The 23065-nt window shown below is 50.3% G+C and overlaps 2 protein-coding genes and 1 non-coding gene across 7 annotated transcripts in view; 1 reads left to right on the plus strand and 2 right to left on the minus strand.

The window, feature by feature from the left end:
• Positions 1-674: 674 nt before the first annotated feature.
• DEDD2 (death effector domain containing 2) lies at positions 675-20732 on the minus strand. Of its 4 annotated transcripts, none has more exons than XM_023744860.1 (6): positions 20606-20732; positions 19627-19992; positions 18084-18206; positions 13180-13320; positions 4685-4708; positions 675-1896 (listed from the first exon to the last, which is right to left on the minus strand). In XM_023744860.1, exons 2-6 carry the CDS (start codon positions 19952-19954, stop codon positions 1505-1507), a joined length of 1008 nt encoding a protein of 335 aa, XP_023600628.1. In that variant the 5' UTR covers positions 19955-19992; positions 20606-20732; the 3' UTR covers positions 675-1504. The 4 variants fall into 4 exon arrangements, with proteins under 4 accessions (XP_023600628.1, XP_023600629.1, XP_023600627.1 ...); XM_023744861.1 differs by having other exon boundaries at positions 19627-20002; positions 20606-20704; XM_023744859.1 differs by having other exon boundaries at positions 19627-20706.
• A 1137-nt stretch (positions 20733-21869) lies between these two features.
• On the minus strand, positions 21870-21976 carry LOC111823447. The gene has a single exon (XR_002826466.1). It is a non-coding gene; the product is annotated as a U6 spliceosomal RNA (small nuclear RNA).
• A 582-nt stretch (positions 21977-22558) lies between these two features.
• The window catches only part of ZNF526 (zinc finger protein 526), a 4990-nt gene continuing 4483 nt past the window's right edge, over positions 22559-23065 (plus strand). The window contains exon 1 of one of the 2 annotated variants that reach the window (XM_014446002.2): positions 22559-22702. The gene's annotated coding sequence lies outside the window, so the exon portion shown is untranslated. The other variant, XM_006103584.2, reaches the window with a different exon arrangement.

Below are 23065 nucleotides of genomic sequence, written 5' to 3' on the forward strand. Positions count from 1 at the left end.
AAACAATATGTAATTATACAGTGGGACCTTGACTTACGAGTGTCCCGACTAACGAGTTTTTCGAGATACGAGCAGTCTCTCAGCTGATTTTTTGCTTTGAGCTGCGAGCTAAAATTCGGGTTACGAGCCAGCTTCAGATACCCCACCACTAGTTGGCGCAGCGAACATCACAGTGAACGCCACATCAGCAGCCCAGCATCACGTGTCTCACTTGTTCACTTTGATTTGACATACGAGTAATTTGAGTTACGAGCTCCGTCACGGAACGAATTAAACTCGTAAGTCAAGGCCCCACTGTATATGTGTTTTCCGATGGTCTTAGGCGACCCCTGTGAAAGCCTGGCTGCTGATTGGTTTGGTGTCCAAACCTCTGAGCTCCATCAGCCTTGCAGATGGCTGGCCTGTCACTGAACAAGTTAAAAATACACTCCCAAGAAGCAAAGTATGTGTGAGTGGGGCTGGGAGGGTTTGTGACTACAAGGCAGTATTTTGACAGATAAGGAAAATGAGGCCCAGAGAGGACAGCAAGCCTGTGGTGGCAACTGGCAGATGACCCAGCATCCTGCTCACCCTCCAGCCTGATACTGGGCCAGCAACTCCAGGATTGGTACTAGGCCCAGGCTCTCATCAGCTCCTTCCACAGCCCATTAAGTAAGAGTCCCAGGGAGCCTTGATGCCCACCTATGCCCCTTCCAGGGCAGTTTTATTGGTGCCATTTATAAAATACCTTTCCCATCAGCCCCCAAGCCTTTGCCTTTCCCTTTCTGAGAAGGCAGCTGACTTCTGGTCCTGGCCCCATGGCCAACAGCAGCACACTTGGTCTGATCCTGCTGGCACACACGTGACACTCTGGGGGTAGTCCTTGTGCAAGTCCGTGTCCAACTCTGGGGAGCAGGATAAGGTGAAGGGCCAGGTCTGTGTGTGGAAGGTGGGCAGAGCCCTGGCTGGCTGTAGAGATGTGTGGGCAAAGTGAGCAGGCCCCATGTGTGCCCCAGCTCCAGTGCCTGGTGTGGCTGAAGCCCAGGGTTGGGGGCGATAAAATCAGAGATCCTGAGAGAAAAGCCCTTAGGCCAAAGAATTGTGTGGAGCAGGCCAGGACAGGAGCCCAGGGGAGACTTCCATGGGGCAGTGTGTGCACACAACCCAGGGTAGGGAACATAATGTGTAGGGGCCTTTGGTGACTGTGTGGCTGCCTCCTTCCCTTGGGACCTGCATGCCTGAGGCCCTGGCCTGCTGGAGCTGAAGGAACACACTTGAGGGTCGGGTTAGGGGGAGGGGGTTCGGGAAGGAAATTCAGCTGGAAGTGGTTTAGGCCTCAGAGCCCACATCCTGTCAGAGGAGCTGTCAAGGCGCCAGGCTGTCAGGGGGGCCTGGCCATCTGTCTGTCTGTCTCAGTCAGAGCTGCTGGAGTGACAGTCCCCTAGGGGCAGAGATAGTCTTCATCCTCCCGAGGTGAAGGTGGCCCAGAGGCTAGGAAGTGGGGTCAGTCCTGCCAGATCCAGGATCAGGAGGCCTCCGTTGGGCGCCGTCCCCCCTCGTCCTCCATCAGCAGCAGGCGGCGCCGGCCAGCCTCATAGTCAGCCTCGTCCACACTGACCAGCAGGCGGACAGCCTCCCGGCCCACAGCCTCACGCAGGGCCTCAGTTAGGAACACACCCCGCAGGGCCTGCAGCAGGGCACCACTCAGGTAGTCCCCCCAGAAGGCGTCCAGATAGGAGAGCTCCGAGAACTTGATGTCACACACCACGGAGCCCAGGTCTCGGGAGCGCAGCACTGCAGTGGCCTGCCCGAACACATCTAGCTGCCGCGCCAGCGCCTGGGGCCGCCGAGATGCCACACCTTGCTCCAAGGCTGGCCCATGTTCGCAGTACTCTGCTCGCACCCTGAGCCGGATGTCTATGGAGGAAGAGGGACTGGTCAACGAGGGGCTGACACCTAATACACTGCACAGGGGGGCCGCCACTCCTCCTCCCTCCCTTGAGCCTCCTCTGCAGGCTCCTCCCACTACCCTGTGGGTTGCACTGCACCTGACCCACATCCTTCCCACTTCTGGTAACCACACCCAAGTATGGGTAACACCCTCACACGGCTTCCCTCCTCTGGTCTGGCCTCTTGTACCTCCTGACCTGGTGCCCTCCTCTTCCCCTCATGTGCCCCAGTCCAGCCTCACCACCCTCCTTGCTGCGCTCCCGCCCAATACTGCCAGGCAGGTTCCACCAAGCCCTGCTCTCTGTCAGCCGGGGATGCTCTGTCCCAGTCTTCACAGGACTTGCTCCCTCACTTCCTTCAAGGTCTTTGCTCAAATATCACCTTCCCAAAGAGACCTGCCGCAACCATCCCATTTTAAACTTTACAACCACCACCCTGGCCTCCAGCATTCCCGATCCCCATACCCTGCTCCATTCTTCCCAAGGTGCTTACACCACCATCTTACCTGATTTATGCTTTCCCACCTGTCATGTTATCACCCATATCCCCACAATGTGAAAAACAGATTTTGGTCTGTTCTGTTCACTTGTATAGCCCCGTGGCCCATAGTAGTTGCTTATATATATTTATGAAGAAATCAACGCATGAATGAACAACTTGCCTTTAGACAACTGGCCTCACCCCTCTCTTGCCTTCAAATAATTGAGATTCATGGGGAGCCAACCACATCCCCTATCCTGCACCTACCAAGCAAGCACCAGACCCAGAAGACTTGAGGCTGGGGCTGGGCTGGTTTTATTGGAACCAGGTGCTCTCTTTCCACAGAGGCTGCTAGGATGGTGGGCTGTAAGCCTGGGGCTGCTGGGGCCACTTTGCCCCCAGGAGGGGAGAAAATGAAGCCCACCCAGGGCCAACGATAAGAGAGGGAAAGACTCCTGAGCTCATCACATGAGGCACTTTTTTTCTGCTTAAGTGAGTTTCTGTCACTTACAACCCTACCCTCATCCGCCCAAATGAAATGGCAGCTCTGTGCAGTGGACAGGACATGGGACTTCTAAGGTTATCCTTATAAATGTGACCCCGGCATACCACCTCCCTTTGGGATTACTGAATTTGCACCTGTGAAATGGGGCTGCTAACAGAACCTCCTCTTCACAAACGGCACAGGCTGTCCTGAGGACCAGCTATAAACTATAAATAACAGCAGTCCATACCACAGCGCACTGACTACCTGCAGGGGCCACTCCAAGTGCTAGGCTCCTATGAACTCACTGAATCCACAAACTACACTGTGAGGGAGGCCCTATCCCACCCCCCACCCCCCACCCCCCACACACACACACTGTAAAGATGAGGAAATGGAGGCAAAGAGAAGTGCACAGACTTGCCCAAAGTCACATGGCCAGGCAGTGGCAGCACATGACAGAGGTTGCTGAACCTCCCATGTCCCAGAGAGCAGCTTCAGGTCAATGGAGCCGATTCCAATCCAGGCACTAGCTGTGTGACCTGGGACAAGTCACAACCTCTCTGAGCCCAGGTCCTTGCTCACAACAGAGGGGACAATCTCTGTTGTGAAGGGCCGTTAAGAGGATTAAAAGGAGCAAAGAATATGCCCTGGCCAGTGTGGCTCAGTTGGTTGGAGAATCGTCCTGTTCACCAAAAGGTGGTGAGTTTGATTCCCAGTCAGAGCACATGCCCAGGTTTTGAGTTCAATCCCTCACTGGGGCACATGTGGGAGGCAAACAATCGATGTTTCTCTCTCTCCCTCTCCCTCCTTCCCTCCCTCCCTCCCTCTCTCTCTCTCTCTCTATCCCTTCCTCTCTAAAAAGAAATCAATAAAATCAGCCCTAGCTGGTATGGCTCAGTAGATAGAGTGTTGGCCTGCAGAATGAAGGGTCCCAGGTTCGATTCCAGTCAAGGGCACATGCCTGGGTTGCGGGCTCAATCCCTAGTGTGGGGCATGCAGGAGGCAGCTTATCAATAATTCTCTCTCATCATTGATGTTTCTATCTCTCTTTCCTTCTCCCTTCCTCTCTGAAATCAATTTAAAAAAATTTTTTTAAATCAATAAAATCTTAATTATAAAAAAAAAAAAAAGAAACTAGCTGGCAAAGGGCTCAACTGGTGCTCCAAGAATGGCAGCCTCCAACAGCTCCAATGTGCTGAATGCTTTACCTCTGGGGATCCAGTAGGATTAGCAGGATCAGCCCTGTGGGGCAGGAACCACATTCAACCCATATGGCAGAGGAGGAAACTGAAGCTCTGGGAAGGGAAGTGTCATATCTCAGACTCTCTTCACCTTTCACAGACAGTGTGAGCAGCAGAGCAGAAAGTAAAAGGCAAGTCCCTGCTCCCCAAGATGTCTTCTCAGTACCACCCATTTCCTCCTACCACGCAAACCCCAAACCCTTCCTCTTTCTGCCTCAAGGGGAACCTCACCCTCTCTGCTCAAGACCCAGGGGAACCTACCTGGCCTCAGCCCCCAGAACCTCCCATTCAGATCTGGCTCCCTCCATCCTAAGGACCAGAAAAGACCTCTGGGCTCACATCCTTGACTCCTATGAATGTCTGACCATGCCCTCCATCAGTGTGGGCTGGGGAACAAGGGGACTGGGAGAAGCAGCACCTGTCCAAGGCCACACAGGGCTGGCTCAGTGGCAGAGGCACAGAGCCAGGTGGCGGAGTCCGACAGACCTTGAGGTGAGTCCCGGCTCTGCCACTCTCTAGCTGTGGGGCCTTGGGCATGTGACCTCACCTCTCTGAGCCTCAGTTTTCCCATCTGAAAAACATAAACAAGAAGTCTCTGCTACACAGTGGGGTCATGAGGATTAAATGAGACAGCTTGTGAAATGCTTGACCCAGGGCCCACAACACAGAAGAAACTCAGAAACAGGAACTATGATTTTGACACCCACAGCTAATCCCACAACCACTGCTCATCTCCTTCAATCCCAGCTAAATCTTCCCATCCCTGTTCTCCAGTCACAAGGGAAGTACTCCCAAGCCAAGCCTTACTCACTCACAAAAATGACCTGCCGGCCTCCTCTGACCACAACGGCCCCATTCACCCACCATGTCCTGCCCAGATGAATGCCTCCCAGATCACCTTTCTCCTCAGCACAAATTGCTACTAGACCTGTGGTATAAACTGTCTATTCGCTCAGAGCCTACCCCATAACATGAGGGGTGGTGTTTAGAAAGAGGACAGAACCAGAGTGGAGTCATGTGTGTCTCATTCATTCTTTTATTCAACAGCTGTTTACTGAGTACCAGCAACAGGGAAGTGACATGAGCACCCCGCCACAGGAACTGAAAGACATAACCCCTAGTTAGGGAGCACTTGCCATGGGCCTGACCCTACCCAAGTCTTTTCCCTATCTTGGGCCCCCAAGTCCTCACAGCACCTTCATTATCCCCATTTACAGAGGAGACCACAGTCCAACCTTGACGAGAGCGCACAGAAGCCGTGCATTATCTGAACTGCTGCTCCATCACTGGCCCTGGATCACAGCACACGTGCAATTTCCTCTTGACTCCTCACCAAAATAATGTAATAATAGGTGACACCTCTATAGTACTTACTGCAGGCTGACACACACTTCACACCTACTGACCCTTTTGATCATCCCTGCAACCGTATAAGGCAGTGCTATTATCCCCTTTTTGCAGATGGGGAAACCAAGACACACGGGATGAATCACCTGCTCAAGGCCACAAAAACAAGAAGTGGAAAAGCTGGAATTCCAACTGCCTGGCTGCAGAGCCCGAGCTCTTAACTACCCCTGTTTGCTGCCTCTCACAACCATACATAGAAATCTGTAATTAAAAGACATCCTGAGGGTGAAGAGAGAAAATTATAGAGAATGAGGTGTAATTTAGATTGAAATGATCACAGAGGACCTCTCCAGGAAATGACATTAGAAGTGAAATGTGAATGTGGACAAGTAGGTTGAGACAGAAAAACAGGAGGAGAGAAGAGTAGCATTCCCAGAAGAGAGGACAGCACGAGACAATCCAGAGGCAGAAAACAACTTGGGACATGCACAGACTGAGCCAGTGTGGCTGGATCACGGTGGAGGAGAAGGGCACAAGGGGACAACTGGAGGCCCTGGCAGGGAGGAGTCTGGGATCTCCCGGGCTGACCACACCTCTCCGCGCTTTAGTGGCCTCCTTCGTGAGACACCCTCACCACAGCACCTGCTCTCTTGGGCCCACTGTGAGGATTACATGGCCGGATGCAGGTGAACAGCTGAGGCCAAGTACAGCAGGGTGACAGGGACAGAACCAGGGCACCAGGTGGGGAAGGCTGAAGGTGGCTGGCCCAGAATGGAAGGAGTAGACATGGAGAGAAGTAGATGGGCTGGCTCAGTGTGACAGAAAGGGCTGAGGCAGAAGAGCACCAAGCACACATGTGACCTGGGCCGGGGGGCTGGCTGAGCTTTTTCCTGTGGCCAGGAACACCAAGACTTTGTCAACAGGCCCTCTCTGCTTGGACAGTTGTAGGGAAATGCTCCCTGCCCCTAAGACAGAGGGTAGGGGTATGTCTTCCTATAGAAGAGAGCTTTTCCTGTTTCCTACACTCATGTGGGCCCAAGAACTCTCTGGTCCTCCAAACCCAAACAACACTGAGGGCAGAGGAAAATGGGAGGGACTTCCTCGTGAGGGATCAGGGAAGATATGAGGGACAGGCCCAGGGCCAGGAGAGCAGGTGAACAGCCTTGCATGCCAGTCCCTGTGCTAGGTGTGGCTTGGGGCCAGAGATAATTTCACTCAGGTCTTCTCCTGGGAGTTCCTAGTAGGAGGGCGGGGGCAAAGAGGGCCTGTGCTCCCCTGGTACGTAGTAGAGGGAGGCAGCCAGCTCCAATGGAAAGACCCCTGCCCTCCACTGCCACACAGGGCCAGGACCACCCTCCTCTGGACAACAGTAGGACCACTCCTCTCCTCCAGTATCTTTCCCAAGACAGAGCCAGAGTCTAGGTGCCAAATGTAAAGTTCTTCAATCTCTACTGAATTAATGGATCAAGATAATGAGGAGAAGCTGCCACCAATGTCAGAGAAAGGTTAAGCTCACCTGAGAAGTGAGCTTGAAAAAATGAACCAACAAGCCTCTGATCAAGCCTCTCCAGCCCTAACTACCAATTTTTAGGAGATACGTATAGATAACAGAGGAACACATGCAATCAACCCTCCCACAGGATGCAATTGGCAAAATCCAGTCTTTGGAAAAGGCTATGGGACAACTACTTTCAACAAACACAATGCAAGGAACAAAGAGAGAAAAGAGTGGTGGGGGAATACAATATTTTAGGAGAGATTCAGGAGAACCAATACTCATGAGACAACTGGAAATGTGAGTGCTAATTATATATTTGATAATAAAACATTATTGTTAACTTTTAAAAAGAATTCTGGGAGAGAACCAAGATGGCGGCATAGGTAAACACCTATACTTGCTGCCTCTCACAACCACATCAAAATTACAACTAAAAGACAGAACAACTATCATCCAGAACTGCGGGAAAGCTGGCTGAGTGGAAGTACTACAACTAGAGAGGTAAAGAAGAAAGTGCATTGAGACTGGTAGGAGGTGCGGAGGCACAGAATAGGCTGGCACCTGGGTATGCTGCTTTTTTAATCGGGAGGGAGATACAAGCTCCTGCTTGCTCTGAACTCCAGTGCCAGGTGAGACTCTGGGGGACCCAGACACATATCGGGAGAAACTGGACTGTCTGGCATCTGGGCAGGAACACGGGGGCGGCTTTCTTCCAGACGGAGGTGCTCGCAACAGTCATAGTTCCTTTGCTGGGACCTCCCTGATGCAGGGCTGACTGGCAGCCATTGCTGTTTGCTCCACCCTGGAGAGTTCCTGAGAACCCGCCCTACCCAATTTACAACCCCACACAAGCTATGCACAGCGGCTTTTGCAGATGAATGGCCTGTCCTTTCTCAGCCTAAAACCTGTCAAACAAGCTGCAGCTGGGTCAGGGAGCCCCAAAGCTATCAAAAGAAGGCCCAAGGCTGGCACCAGCACCAGCCTGCCTTACTTCACACCTGGGCCTCATCTGGGCACTTCCAAACCCCAAACAAAGAGGAGGAATCTGCAGATCTCTCTGTAGCTCCTGCTAGGTGGCCCCAGGCAGTGGCTGACTTTGCACCTCCTTGGAGATCCAAGAGCCAGTGTACCCAGTGGTCAGTGTGAGACCATACCAGATTACAACTCTTCACATCCATGGGCAACACACTCAAGGGGCAGACTCAGTGAGCACCAAAGCCCCACTGAAGCAATTCCTGCCCCGTAAGGGTTTCTCCTGCATTGTAGACAAAGCTGGTCCTCACAGCAAATTGGCCTGGAGTTCAATTCCTCCCAGTGACACCAACAGCAATCAAAGCTCAACTACAACAAGATTGCACACAGCCCACAAAGGGGTGTACCAAGAGTGTCCACCTCAGGTGATGGGGGAGGCTGAGCCACTGGGCCCTATAGGACACCTATTACACAAGGCCACTCTATCAACTCAAGGAGACTTAGCACCTACCCAATACATAGAAACAAACACAAAATGCAGAGACAAAGAAACATGTCACAAATGAAAGAAATGGAAGAAAGCAAACTATTGGATAAAGAGTTCAAAACTACAGTTATAAGGTTACTCAAGAATCTTCTAGAAACCTCCAAGGAACTTAGTGAGACCTTCAAGGATCTTAGTGAGAATGCCAAAAAAAAAAAATGGAAAAGGACCAGTCAGAAATTAAGCATACGCTGACTGAAATAAAGAATAATATACAGAGATTCAACAGTAGACTAAAGGATCCCAAGAATCAAATCAAAGATTTGAAATACAAGGAAGCAAAAAACACCCAACCGGAAGAGCAAAAAGAATCCAAAAATATGAAGATAGTGTAAGGAGCCTATGGGACAACTTCAAGTGTACCAACATCCGAATTATGGGGGTGCCAGAAGAAGAGAGAGCGAGCAAGATATTGAAAACCTATTTGAGAAATAATGACAGAAAACTTACCCTACCTGGTGAAAGAAATAGACTTACAAGTCCAGGAAGCGCAGAGAACCCCAAACAAGAGGAATCCAGAGAGGACCACACCAAGGCACATCATAATTAAAATGCCAAGGGCAAAAGTCAAAGAGAGAATCTTAAAAGCAGCAAGAGAAAAACAGTTAGTTACCTACAAGGGAGTACCCATATGACTGTCAGCTGATTTCTCAACAGAAAGTATGCAGGCCAGAAGGGAGTGGCAAGAAATATTCAAAGTGATGAATAGCAAGAACCTACAACCAAGATTACTCTACCTAGCAAAGCTCTAATTTAGAATTGAAGGTCAAATAAAGAGCTTCACAGACAAGAAAATGCTAAAGGAGTTCATCACCACCAAACCAGTATTATATGAAATGCTGAAGGGTATTCTTTAAGAAGAGGAAGAAGAAAAAGGTAAAGATAAAAAATTATTATTATGCCGAAACCGGTTTGGCTCAGTGGATAGAGCGTCGGCCTGCGGACTGAAAGGTCCCAGGTTCGATTCCGGTCAAGGGCATGTACCTTGGTTGCAGGCACATCCCCACGGGGAGATGTGCAGGAGGCAGCTGATCGATGTTTCTCTCTCATCGATGTTTCTAACTATCTCTCTCCCTTCCTCTCTGTAAGAAATCAATAAAATATATTTTTTTAAAAAAATTATGTACAACAAAGTGACAATAAATATTTATCTATCAACAAGTGAACCTAAAAATCAAATGAATAAAAAATCTGATGAATAGAATAAACTGGTGAATGTAATAGAATCAGGGGCATGGAAATGGAGTGGACTGACAATTCTCGGGGTGAAGGGAGTGTGGGGGGGGGGATGTGGGAAGAGATTGGACAAAGATGGACATGGACAGTGGGATGGTGAGGGCCTGGGGTGGGTGAGAACCGGGTGGAGGGGAACTGTGGGGGGGCGGCGGGGAGAGGAACATCTGTAATCATCTGAACAATAAAGATTAAAAAAAAGAAAAGAATTCTGACCTTTTAGAGATACACAGTGAAAAATCTACAGATGAAATAGCAGGACACCTGGAACTAGCTCCCAAACAATATGGCTGATGAAATGAGATCAGCCACAAGTTGACAACTGCTGAAGCTGGGTGATAAAAGATGGGGTTCATTACACTAGTCTGCTTCTCTATCTCCTCCACAGAAAGCACTGAAGGAGCGCTAGCCGCAGTTGGGCTCAATGGCTAGAGCTTCGGCCCACGGACTGAAGGGTCCCAGGTTCAATTCCAGTCAAGGGCATGTACCTCAGGTGCAGGTTACCAATCAATGTGTCTCTCTCACATCAATGTTTCTCTCTCTCTGACTCTCCCCTCCCTTCCAGCTCTCTAAAAATCAATGGAAAAATGTCCTCAGGTGAGAATTAACAAACAACAACCAAAAAAGGACTGAATGAAAAGCAAAGTACAGCCTATCATTCAAATCCTCTAATTGCTTTCTACCATTTAAAAAACTGCAAAACCATGGCCCATGGCTCACAGGCTCTGCCCTCACCTCCTAGCAGCCTTTCCTCGCTCCCTCCACTCCAGCCTTGTCAGATTCCCTGCCACCCTTTCACCAATACTGGCATACTCCCTCTTGGGCCTGAGGTCCTGCTGTCCCCTCCATCTGGAACATTCTACCTCAACCATTTACATGTTCTTCGGAGAGGCCTTCCTAGACCACCCTATCTAGAAAATACGTCTAGAACTGTGTTTTCCATCACTCTACCCCCTTGCCCTGCTTTGTTTCTCTTCTCAGCTGACATCTGACAACTGTCTCTTGGCTTTCTCCTCCTACCAGAACTCAAGCTACTAGAAGGCAAGAGCCTCCTGTCCCTGCAGCGCTTAGCATGAGGGTTCTATAAATACATATGGAATTACCAAATGAAAAACCCCAAGTTTCGGCCCAGCCCCACCACTGCCACTCTGCACAATGGGGGCCATGACCCCTATACCTCAACACTGTCCAGAAAATTCAATCAGGTGGATAGCATGCCCAGCTAAGTGCCCAGTGACCGCCCTGAGAGGGATATGAAAACTCAAGAGGTCCTGTGTCTAAGCCCTCACCCAACCCCCCTGTGCTCTCTTCCTTACACTCTATGGCCTTTGCGAGTTTAGTCTGGTTCTACCCCTCAGTGGAGGGAAGCTAACTGGGGGCCAACCCCCACAGTTGTCACAAGTGAGAAGGGGGCAAGAACAGCAGGATCCTTCCGCACTCAGGTCTGGAGGTGCCTCCTTTTACTCTAGGGACTGGGCCTCATTAAAGGTAAGCCACTGCTGCTTTCAGCAGGGCCCTACTGGGGAGCACCTCAATCAGCCCCACCCTGCCTGATGAGTCAGCAGTCAGACCTGTTTACCCATCCCCCCTATCATTGCCAGCCACACCCCATGAACCACCTCCCTGCCCTCAAGAAAGAGACCTGATGCCTCTACTGGCAAAACCCCTCCCAGGCTCAGCTTGGCTTGCTCCCTAGGCAGGAGTGACTCCCTGGGCAGCCCAGCCAGCCTGGTGGCTCTGGTAATTAGCCCTGACTGGGGGGAGAGTCACAACCTGGCAGCCACCCTTCAAGCTGGTGTCTGAGGACACAGGCTAGCTCTGTGTCCTGCCCAGCACAGGTATCTGCAGTCTCATCTATGGGGGAGATAAGGGGGCGGGCACTGGGAAGTGGCAGGCATGGCTGCTCTGTGGGCTGGAGGAGGTGCTGCAGCATGGTCAGAGGAAGCATCCTAGGCTGAGGTGTTCTGGGGAATGTAGAGCTGCTTCAACCTCAAACCTTCCCACCTATAATTCTGCCACCCTCCCACCCCTGCCTGAGCATTTTACCACCTGATCCTGTGTCCACAGACTTGCCCAACTCAGAGATGTGAGCGGGGAGGGGGGTGAGAGAGTGCCCACCAAGGCCTGTGTCCTTCCCTCAAGACAGGTGGATTTTCTCCAGGGTAAGGTGTGAGCATGAGTCTCCAGAGCAGAGTCCTCCCAACACACCTAACCCAACCTGTCTGCAGGTTCAGTCAGCTCTACATTTATTTCCTAACTAGAGGCCCAGTGCACAAAATTTGTGCACACATAGCATCCCTAGCGGCTGCCTGCTGCTGGCCGGGGGGCCTCCCTTCCTGCGGTTGGCTGGCCGGCCCCACCCCCTGGTCAAACTCCTGGTCAAGGGGATGATTTGCATATTAGGCTTTTATTATATACGATTAGTCCATCCCCTTCTCACCCTCTCCAATGTGACCAACACAGATCAGACCTCTCCTTCTTGCTGGACTGGGCAGCCTTGTCACTCATTTCCCTGCTCCCACTTTTATTTAACAAACACCTAACAGGGCATGTACCATGTGCCTGGAGTTGTTCTAAGTACTTTACAAATCCTAACGCATTTATTAACTGTTTTTCCAGATGGAATCAGCGTTCCTTTCAAAACAGGTATCAGATTACCTCACCCCCTGCTCAAATCCCTTGATAGCACTTGCTGCAAGGAATAAAAGCCAAACTCCCACCCACTCGGAGACCTGTGGGCTGCTCCGCCCCATCCCCACCCCCTCTTTGAGGGGCTTATTGTATAAAGTGAACTTCAGTTTCACTGGTCTATCACTCTACTAAAAAGGTCACCTCCACTAAGGCAGGGACCTCCCTGCTCTTCCTGCTCCAAGCACATGGCACAGTGACAGTGAGAAAACGAGTACATAGCAAGGGCCCAGGACAGATGCTGTTCCGAGTGTATTACAAGTGTTAACTCATTTTCTCTCTCAACAATCCTAGTTGAAAGGTACCATTAACAGCCTCCTTTTACAGATGTGGAAACTGAGGCACACAGGGGTTCAGTCACCTGCCCAAGATCAGATAGCTTATTTAACTGCTAAGGCCAGGAGGTAAATCAAGCAGCTTGTCACAGGGTCCTGTTTTCACCCCTATATCACTCCACCATTGCAGAAGAAATGATTGTTGAATAAATATACACTTGCAAATCTTAGCTGAATAAATGAAACTGGTGGCAGTGGATTATCAGGGAAGGCTTCCTAGCACGGGATGTGATCCTTTAACTATGGGCAGAATGTACATAAGCAAGATGAACAGAAGAATATTCTACTGCTAAACAGAGACAAGAACCCTAATTCCTGCTAGGTGTCACTAGGTATGCCACACCTCAGACAAGTACCCATTCCTATGGCTCAGCAGCCTGCCATAGACACTGTACATGCATTCCCCAAGGCCCACAGATACCTACCACAGGTCACTTTGCCTTCTGAGGTGGGTTTGGCCTGCTCCTGCTGCTGCTGGGGGGCGGCTGGGCCCCCTCTCCGCCGCCGTCTGGCACCACCACTGGGCCGGCCCCGACTCCGCCGCTGCCGCTTGGTCGGGGGGGAGCCTGAGAAAAAAGGGATGGTTGAGCCCTGGCAGGTGTTCTCAGTGGTTAGAGTAGCGGCCTGCTCACCAGAAGGTCGTGGGTTTGATTCCCAGTCAAGAGCGTGTACCTGGGTTGCAGGTTCAATCCCTATCCCCGGTTGGGATGCATGGGGCATGTGTGGGAGGCAACCAATCGATGTGTCTCTCTCACATCTATGCTTCTTCTCTCTTCTCCTCTTCCCTCCCTTCCTCTCTCTCTGAAAAAAATCAATGGAAAAAATAACCAGAAAGAGCCCTGGTTAGTGTGGCTCAGTGGGTGAATGTCGACTCATAAGCCAGGAGGTTGAGGTTTGATTTCCAGTCAGGGCACATGCCGGGGTGCTGGCTGAATCCCTAGTAGGGGGTGTGTGGGAGGCAGCCGATCGATGATTCTCTCTTAACATTGATGTTTCTATTCCTCCCCCTTCCTTTGGTTGAAATCAATTTTTAAAAAAGAGAAAAATGAAGTGGTTGAGAACAAGATGATAGGTAGAGTATCAAGGCAGATGCCTGGGGAAGAGCTCGAGGCTGCTCTCTGCCATGAGACCCTGGGTGAGCACCTCTGCCTCAGAGGCCCTGTCCATAAGATGGGGAGTAAGTACAACCTAGCAACATCTAGAAGGGCAAACAAACACATCCCCCACCCAGCAACCCCCCTCCCAGGTGTGACCATACAGAAACTCCTGCACTGTCACGCCAGGACCAGTATGGCAACAGCCATAAGGCATTGTTTATAGCTGTTAACTGCATACACTTGAAAATAATGTAAATGTGTAGCAAAAAGAATACAGAGTAATTTCCAGTATAGACTGTTTAGTGAAGTAAACCAAGATGCAAAAGAGGTGGCTACAGCTTGCTATACTTCACATAAGAAAGGAGGCGAAACATAAATATATTTGCTATTCTTGCAAGGTGAAACACTAAGGATATACCAGAAATGAATAAAACTGATTACCTATTTACTGGAGTGAGGGAACAACAAGGGAAGTGATACTTCTAAGAACATGTTTTTTTACATACTTTATAGTTTGTTCTTTTTTGTTTTTTAAATGTTTTTATTGATTGTAGAGAGGAAGAGAGATAGAGCAGTGGTTCTCAACCTTCCTAATGCCGCGACCCTTTAATACAGTTCATGTTGTGGTGACCCCCAATTTCACTGTTACAAATATGGTTCATTGAACATAATTAAAGCATAGTGATTACTCACAAAAACAATATGTAATTATATATGTGTTTTCCGATGGTCTTAGGCGACCTCTGCGAAAGGGTCGTTCGACCCCCAAAGGGGTCGCGACCCACAGGTTGAAAACCACTGGAGAGAGAGAGATAGATAGAGAGAAACATCAATGAGAGAGAGACATTGATTGGCTACCTCCTGCATGCCTTCCACTGGGGATCAAGCCCAAAACCCAGACATGGGCCCTGACCAGGAATCAAACTGAGGATCTCTTGGTTCATGGGTCAACACTCAACCACTGAGCCACATCGGCCGGGCTACATACTTTAGTTTTGACATAGACCAGTTGTAGTTCAGTGGATGAGTGTTGACCTATGAATCAGGAGATCACGGTTTGATTCTGGATTGTAGGTTTGGTCCCTAGTAGGGGGCATGCAGGAGGTTGCCTATCAATGGTTCACTCTCATCATTGATGTTTCTATCTCTGAAATCAATAAAATATGTATTATTTTTTTTAAAATTTTAAAGATGAAAGAAACAAACCATGCCCTGGTTGGCATGGGTCAGTGGTTAGAGTGTTGGCCTACAATCCAAAGGGTCACAGGTTCTATTCTGGTCAAGGGCAGGTACCTGAGTTGCAGGTTCCCAGTGCCAGTTGGGGCAACCAATTGATATAGCTCTCTCACATCAATGTTTCTCTCTCTCTCCCCTCCCTTCCACTTTCTCTAAAATCAATGGGGAAAATATTCTCCAGAAAGGGAGGGAGGGAGGGAGGGAGGGAGGGAGGGAGGGAGGGAAAGAAACCATAAAATTAAACACAAACAGAAACAAATAAACTTAACTATGTATATAATTGGTAACATAAACAGGTGAAAAAGAATTATTTCAAGTTATTTGGAAGAACATTCTGAGTACAAACTCTCAGTGGGATATACTCCTAAGGACCAGGACTACAAATACGTGGTTTCCTTCAAAGAGTCAGCAGTGGTATTAACATTGTAATTTTGAAGCTATTTTTTGAAAAATATATTTTATTGATTTTTTACAGAGAGGAAGTGAGAAGGATAGAGAGTTAGAAGCATCGATGAGAGAGAAACATTGATCAGCTGCCTCCTGCACACCCCCTACTGGGGATGTGCCCACAACCAAGGTACATGCCCTTGACTAGAATTGAACCTGGAACCCTTCAGTCCGCAGGCCGACGCTCTATCCACTGAGCCAAACCGGTTAGGGCTGAAGCTATTTTTTAATTGTTGTAAAATAAAGCAAATAAATCCCTATCTCAATGTTATTAAGGACCAAGATTTTCAATATAAGAAAAAAAAAATCCTTGTATGTTAATTTTGAATTAAAAATACTAATATGAACTTTTCAAAAGAACAGTTTCTAAATCTATTCACTGAAAGAACCTAGAAATGATACACACACTCAGCACCCAGATCTTGGTCTCTAAACACCATCGCCTCTAAAAGAAACCAGGCTTCTGACAAAAGTTGATTCCAGGGCTGGGGAAGGAAAAGCACAGGTGAGTGCCACATCCTGCAATGACACCAAGCAGGAAGTGCCCAGTGCATGATGCAGACTCATCAAAAAGACACAGGAGCTAGCCAATTTGTACACAAGGAAGAATGACTAATTGATTATAACACAGTAAATAAATAAGAATGCGTGAGTCCATAGTGATACTCTCCACCAAAAAGGGAGGGCAGAGTTGGAAAGAAAAATTCCTCTTGAAAAAATACCAGCTAATAGGTGTAGAAAAATGGAATAATTAGAAAATCACCATTTTCCAAACACCAATGTAATAACTGGTTCAGGCAGGTATCACCCTTGGATGCTGTCACAGAATAGGATGTGTCCAAGTGTCATCCCATAGATTGTTTATTAACCATAAAGGGGGTGGGGGAATGTCACTTTGCAAAGGATAAATATGGCAGACACTACCTTCACCAAGTGATCAAACTTGCTCCCTCATGACAGAAAAACCAGACCTCCTGCCTCCTGATGTGCTCCAATTCAAAGCACACCGCATCAACCAAGAAGCATTCCTGCCACAAATGTGGAACCTGAATCGAATCAAGCCTCCAAGACCCAATTCCCACTTCACAGGAACAAAGGGACAAGTTAAATAATACCATTAGGAAAATATTAGACACTTCTGAAATAATCGGGATATTCTACAAAACAACGGGCCTGGTAGGGTCAGGAAGTCAATGCCATGGAAAAAAAGAAAAAGGTGTGGGTTGGGGAGGAGTTTCATTTTAGTAAGAGCTTAAGGAGAGGTAATAACTGAATTCATAACAACTCATCTATAAGTCGATCCTAAAAATGGAGACAATCTTACAGAGACATGAAAATGAAGCATTTGAATATCAGAATTAGTGTGTACGTTCTCAGGTATGGTAATGGTCTTGAAATGGTAGGGGAGAATCTTCTTATTCTCAGGACAGGGCTGGTGATTTAGGGGTAAAGTGTCCTGATGCCTGGAATTTACTTTCAAAGAGTTCAACAACAACAACCTAAGAACAGAACTATGTATAAATTCATGTAAAATAGGGGTAGGGAACATTTTTTTCTACCAAGGGCCATCTGAATATTAATAACGTCATTTGTGGGCCATACAAAATTATCAACTTAAAAATTAGCCTGCTATATTTGGTCAAACATTTCATTAACTCACCCCAAATGCCTTGGCAGGGACAGACCAAATGCTTTTGTAAGCCTTATATGGCCCTTAAGCTGGATGTCCCCACCCCTGATATAAAGCAAAAGCAGCACAATGAGTCTAAAATGACTGAATCTATGAGCATTTTCACTGTACTAATCTTTTAATTTCTCTGTATGTTTGAATAATAAAAAAATGGGTCCTGGCCAGGTAGCTCAGCTGGTTAGAGCATCGTCCTGATATGCCAGTTGTAGGTTCTATCCCCAGGGTCAGGACACATACAAGAAGCAACCAATGGCCCTAGCCAGTTTGGCTCAGTGGATAGAGCGTCGGCCTGCGGACTGAAGGGTCCCAGGTTCGATTTCGGTCAAGGTTGTGGGCTCAATCCCCAGTGTGGGACGTGCAGGAGGCAGCTGATCAATGATTCTCTCTCATCGTTGGTGTTTCTATCTTTCTCTCCCTCTCCCTTTCTCTCTGAAATCAATAAAAATATATTTTAAAAAAAAGAAAAAAGAAGCAACCAATGAATGCATAAATAAGTGGGACAACAAATCTCTCTCTCTCAATCAATAAAATAAAAAGAAAATAAAAAACGGGGGAATTGGGATTAATCGGCACAATTAAAAGATACCAGAGTTACTCAACATGAACCTCAGAAACATGTCCAGCAAAGACACCCATGTGAATAATGAACCCATGAAGTGATGCTACTTAGATGAAATATAAAACCACAAGAAACAACTCCATTCGTTGCTTCTGGACATGTGCTTTTGTACGAATAGCAAACACACAAAGCAAAAATGAATCACTGTGCTGCTTGGGCCCCTTCCTTGATGGAGGAGATTCATCAGGGTTCAGAAGGAAGAGAGGGAAACTGCCCTCACACCCACCCAGCTGAGCTCACCTGTCTCCCACTGGCCCTGCTGAGCATCTGAAGAACTGCTTGACTGCCGACGGCGACGGCAGCTGCCCTCTGTCCTCTTTGTAGAAGAGCTGGAGGTGCCATAGCTGTAGCGTTCTGGAGACACTGGGGGAGAGAAAAATGGAAAGAAGTATTCATAGCCTCTGGCCCCTCCCTGGCCCAGCCTCCCAATTCCCACCCCCTGAGATGAACACCTGCCCTATAGGGTTCTTGAGTTTCCCAGAGGTCAGAGTCCAAGCACCCATTCCCTCTCCAACACCTCCACCCAGTTGTTGCTGGCTGCCTCCTGACATAGAGGAGGACTCAGCCAGAGTTATTCTGTAAACTGAGTCATTATAAGGATCCCTGCAATGTTGCCCACCATGAGCTGCGCGCGCGCGCGCGCACACACACACACACACACACACACACACACACACACACGCTCTTCCTGCGGCCACAGGGAGTAAGCAGGCCTCTTCAGTTTCCCCAAATCTTCTCTTCCAGAGCCTGACCGTCAGACATATTTCTCCAAATGTGCTGTCAGTTCTTCCTTAGTGCTGCCCTTCTCCTGGTTATCCAAATCCCTGGGCTTATTCTGGTGAGCGGAGCCTCACAATCCCCCTCCCTAGACTAGCCCCTACACCTCGCCAAGCAATCCTGCCAAGGCCTCAACAGCCTTGGCCTATGCATGCATGGGGCTCTTGTGCCTTACTCCCTCCAGCTTCTGCCCTTCTTAAGACTGCTGTCCTTCACAAGGATTAAGGACATCAACTCTGGGCACAAACCAGCTGAGTGTGAATCCTAGCTCTTGCTTTCTAGCTGTGTTACCTGCAAGGCCCTGCCCTTTCTTTGGTCCCCTCTGCCACACCGGCCTCTGAGGATGCCAAATTCATTCCTGCCTCAGGGCTTCAAAGCTTGCACAGGGCCAGCAGTGCAGCCTCAGTTCAGATGTCACCTTCCCAGAAAGGTCTTGACTGGTTATCCAATCTAAGGGGGCCTCCCTTTACTTGGAAGAACTCCTTACTCTCTCGACCATTACTTTGCTTTAGTCTTTCTATAACCATATATGAAAACAAGTCATTTAGCTGTTTCAATATCTGATTACCCCAATAAATGTAAGCCTCATGTAAGCACTTTGTCAGTCCCATCACCTTAAATCTCCTGTGCCCAGCACACAGGATTCAGTTCTTACATGTGAACAAGCTGCTTAACTTCTCTGTATCTGTTGTTTTCCTGCACACTGAGACACTAACAGTGCTTCCTCAGTGGATTGCCAGGAGGATATAAAGTGATAGTTCATATGAAGGGCTTACTGTGTCTGGCATGAAACAAGCCTCCATAAAGTGGCCACAAACATCATTATTGACATGGCCAAATTCCACAAGCTCGCCCCTCCCTCTTGTGTTTCCTGGGGAGGAGGGGGAGTGGAATGGGACACAGGCTGTCGGGTATGACCCTGTCCATATCAGGCACCACGGGGGCCCAGGTGCAGAGCGAGGGCCTCGCCCCATCGGAAGTCTATCACCCTCCCATTCAACCTTACCTGGCCGGCGCCGCCTGCGCGCCAGGTGCGGCAGCAAGTCCTGCCGGGCCAGCACTCGGAGGAGTTGCCCCAGGAGCCGCAGGTCGCTCTCGTCGCACTGCCCGCGGCGCTCCAGCTCCAGCAGCAGCTCCAGGCCGCTGCGGGTGTGGGACAGGCCGCCGGGCGCCCCGGGGGCCTCGTCCAGCAGGAAAGCCAGCAGGTCCAGTTCGCACTCGGTCAGCTGCCCGCCCACCACCTCGAACATACGATGAAGCGACAGCATCCCGTAGTAGTCCAGGCACTCGTCCTCCTCCCAGCTCGGGGCAGGGGTCGACCCAGACAGCGCCATACCCGGGGGAGGGGGTCGGAACCAGCTCGAACCAGGGCCTAGAACCCACTCGGCGGGGAAGGGGCAGTGGTCAGCGACGTGGGGCCCAAACGCCACCCCCGCCAGAGCGGCCGCTGGCCCCCGACCCGCGGGGCAGGTCTACCCTCACACCCTAGCCGGCTCGGCCTCCCTCTTCCCCCGGAAGCGAATGGTATCGTCCGAGGTCCCCTAATAAGAGGTCGAAACGTCAGACCTCACTCGACCTCCGACCGGTCAGGCCTGCAGAGCCCGAACGCCCCTCCCAAGGTGGTATGTTCCGAACCAGCCTCCGGAACCGACCAAGTGATTCGGTCCGAACGAGCCTGGGGGGCCCACCCCGGGGCACCCTACCGACTGCCCTTTGACCCTGGGTAGTTCTGCCCGGACGCGCCCTGGGCTCCGTCCAGCGGTCCTGTCCGACCAGCCCCACGGCTCCACCCCGGTGGTGCCGTCCGAAAGTGACCCTCTGGCCCCCACAAGCGCGGCTGACCACAGCAGCGCTTCGCCCCACATAGGTGGTGCTGTCCAAACCCGACCCCCTCGCCCTGCTGGGACGGTACTGCGCTCTCCCCAGCACCCAGGTGGTTCCCTCTACCCGCCACCAGTCGCCCTTCGGCCTCCCTGGGTCCTCACCGGAATCTGGCGTCTGCTGACTCCTGGGCGACGGCGGCAGCCACTTGTTTTGGATCTTTCTGGCACCTTCTCTATTATTACGCCTGCGTCACCTCGCCCCTCCTCCTTCCTCCAACTCGCGCAGGTGCGACCGCCACGCCCCTTACGCGCAAGCGCAGAGTGTGGTTTCCAAGCCCCGCCCCCAGGGCCCGCCCCCAGCCGCAGCGGCCGCGCCGGCCAGTGCTGCGCCTGCGCTGAGCCCGAGGAGTTCCGCGTTTGGGTTGCAGTTGGTACAGGGTTGCTAGGTTGCTTCTGCCAGTCAGTGACTTGAACCGCCGGGCCCTTGTTGCCCCACGCCATTACTCATCTCCTGGACTACAACAGCCCCTCCTAATCACAGTTTAGACACCCACAGTACCACTGCCCATAGCAAAAGACCACAGTCACCGCCGACCTTCCTGTCTGAGTAGTGCCCAAGCCCTTATGATCAAGACTTGGGCTCTATCCAACAGAACCCCAACACCCACCTATAAGTTCCTTCCCCTGATCAAGACAAGGACTCCTCCATCTCATGGTAGGACCCAATACTTTCTTCCTGATTGCAATAGGCCCCTCCATCCCAGCTGTGCACCTCCTGCCGGCATCCACCACGAACCCCGCTGCCTCTTATAACCCCTTCTAGTATCTATCTGCCCTCCAAGGTCACGGGATCTCCCAATGTCCCCTCTCTAACCTGCACCTATGAGTTTCTCTCTGGGGAGAGCAGGTCCCTTATCAAAAGAGTTGGCGTGCAGGCTGCTTGCCCCCGCCCCGCCCCCACACTTAGGTCACTCAAGATCATGGCCACACCTGCCTTAAGCCCGGTTCCCACCCCATCATTATCTCCCCTGGAGAAGCAGGAGACCTAGGTCCTGCCAGGCACTGGCTCGGCCAGCAGTGGTTTTGCTTGGGCTGCCGCAGAGACCTCGGAAGAGTCCCTTCCTCTTTCTGATGGCAGTTGTAACCTGTTGAAGCCAGTCCTGGGTCGGACACACATTGGCGCCCAATAAGTGGATATCATTAAACCAACCGAAGAGTGGGAGGGAAGGGAACGCAGACTGGGAAGGAGTATGTCCATGTTGAATGGGTTATAGTGAGCAGCCACGGTGTATCAGACCCCGTACTGAGCGGGTTTTATTTTTTATTTATTTTTATTTTTTTAAGCTTATAAAATGAAGATTATGCTTTAATCAATCAAAAACATATAGAGTCATCTAATCAATTCAGGAAAACAAGGCCATGTCTTAAAAATATGGAATGCTTCAGGAATTTGCGCGTCATCCTTGTGCAGGGGCCATGCTAATCTTCTCTGTATCATTCCAATTTTAGTATATGTGCTACCAAAACGAGTACTATTTGTTTTTTATGAGAGAGAGAGAGAGAGAGAGAGAGAGAGAGAGACCTCGATTTTGTTGTTTCACTTATTTATGCTTTCATTGGTTGCTTCTTATTGGGGATCAAACCTGCAACCTTGGCACATCAGGACAATGCTCTTACCAATTCAGTTACCCGGCCAGGACCAAAATATGGTATTTATTTGAGAGAGGAAGGGAGAGTTAGAAAAATGGATGAGAGAGCCTGCAACCCAGGCATGTGCCCTGACCGGGAATCGAACTGTGACCTCTTGGTTCGTAGGTGGAGACTCAACCATTAAGCCACACCGGCCAGTTTCTGTGTTTGATTTCATCCAGTTCCCTCAATAACCTTGCCTATGACTCAAGGCCATTTTACACAGGAGTAAAAGTGAGGCCCAGAGAGAAGTACTCCAAGTGCGTCTGGCTCCAGTGCTGTGTTCTCAGAGACGCTCGATCTTTTCAGCTATGACACCTGTCAAGGCCTCAGGCCGCCCAGTCCCCTCCGTGGGCCCTCACTTCAATCGCGCGCACCCGTCTCCACCAGCAGCCTTGGCACCCACGCGGCGGCCGGGGAGAACTGCGCAGGCGCGTCTCCGAGCCCGGAGCCCGGCCCACAGGGCACGGTCTTGTGTGCGTGGAGACACTCGCCAAGCCCCGCCTGAGCTTCAACACGCAGGCTCAAGGGCGCGTGCCCTACGCTGCCGGCTCTGATTGGCCGCCACGGGTAAGGGCGCCGCCCAATGGGAGGTGTGGATGGTGAGGGGTGCCGCACACCGGGAGCCGAGGGTCTGTGTCAAGAGCGGCGGGGGCTGCAGGAGGCGAGAGAGACGGGTGAGGGTCACCGCGCCGCGGGGCGGGCGGGTGAAGAGAGCGCTGGGCCAACGGAGAGGATGGAGGGAGACGAAGGGGACCCTGGAGGTCGAAGAGCTTTGGGGCCTGCTTTATGGTGGGAGCGGCGCTGAGTGGAAAGATTGCGTTTTCATTTTATTTACCCTGTATCATTGATTAAGAGCCAATAAAGTTTTTTTATCTTGCCCTTCAACTCAACTTTTTTCTTTTTTTTTCCTGTTTCGCTTATCTTGCCCCA

This window comes from Myotis lucifugus, unplaced genomic scaffold, assembly GCF_000147115.1.
Source record: "Myotis lucifugus unplaced genomic scaffold, Myoluc2.0 scaffold_493, whole genome shotgun sequence".
Taxonomy (NCBI): domain Eukaryota; kingdom Metazoa; phylum Chordata; class Mammalia; order Chiroptera; family Vespertilionidae; genus Myotis; species Myotis lucifugus.

What these genes read in the sequence shown, in the direction of transcription:
- DEDD2 (XM_023744860.1), bottom strand. Translation starts at nt 19,954, where the DNA reads ATGGCGCTGTCTGGGTCGACCCCTGCCCCGAGCTGGGAGGAGGACGAG. An exon ending in GCAGGGCCAGTGGGAGACAG is followed by an intron (nt 13,321 to 18,083) that starts GTGAGCTCAGCT and finishes CTTTTTTCTCAG; the next exon opens with GCTCCCCCCCGACCAAGCGG. An exon ending in AGAAGGCAAAGTGACCTGTG is followed by an intron (nt 4,709 to 13,179) that starts GTAGGTATCTGT and finishes TATGTTTTTCAG; the next exon opens with ATGGGAAAACTGAGGCTCAG.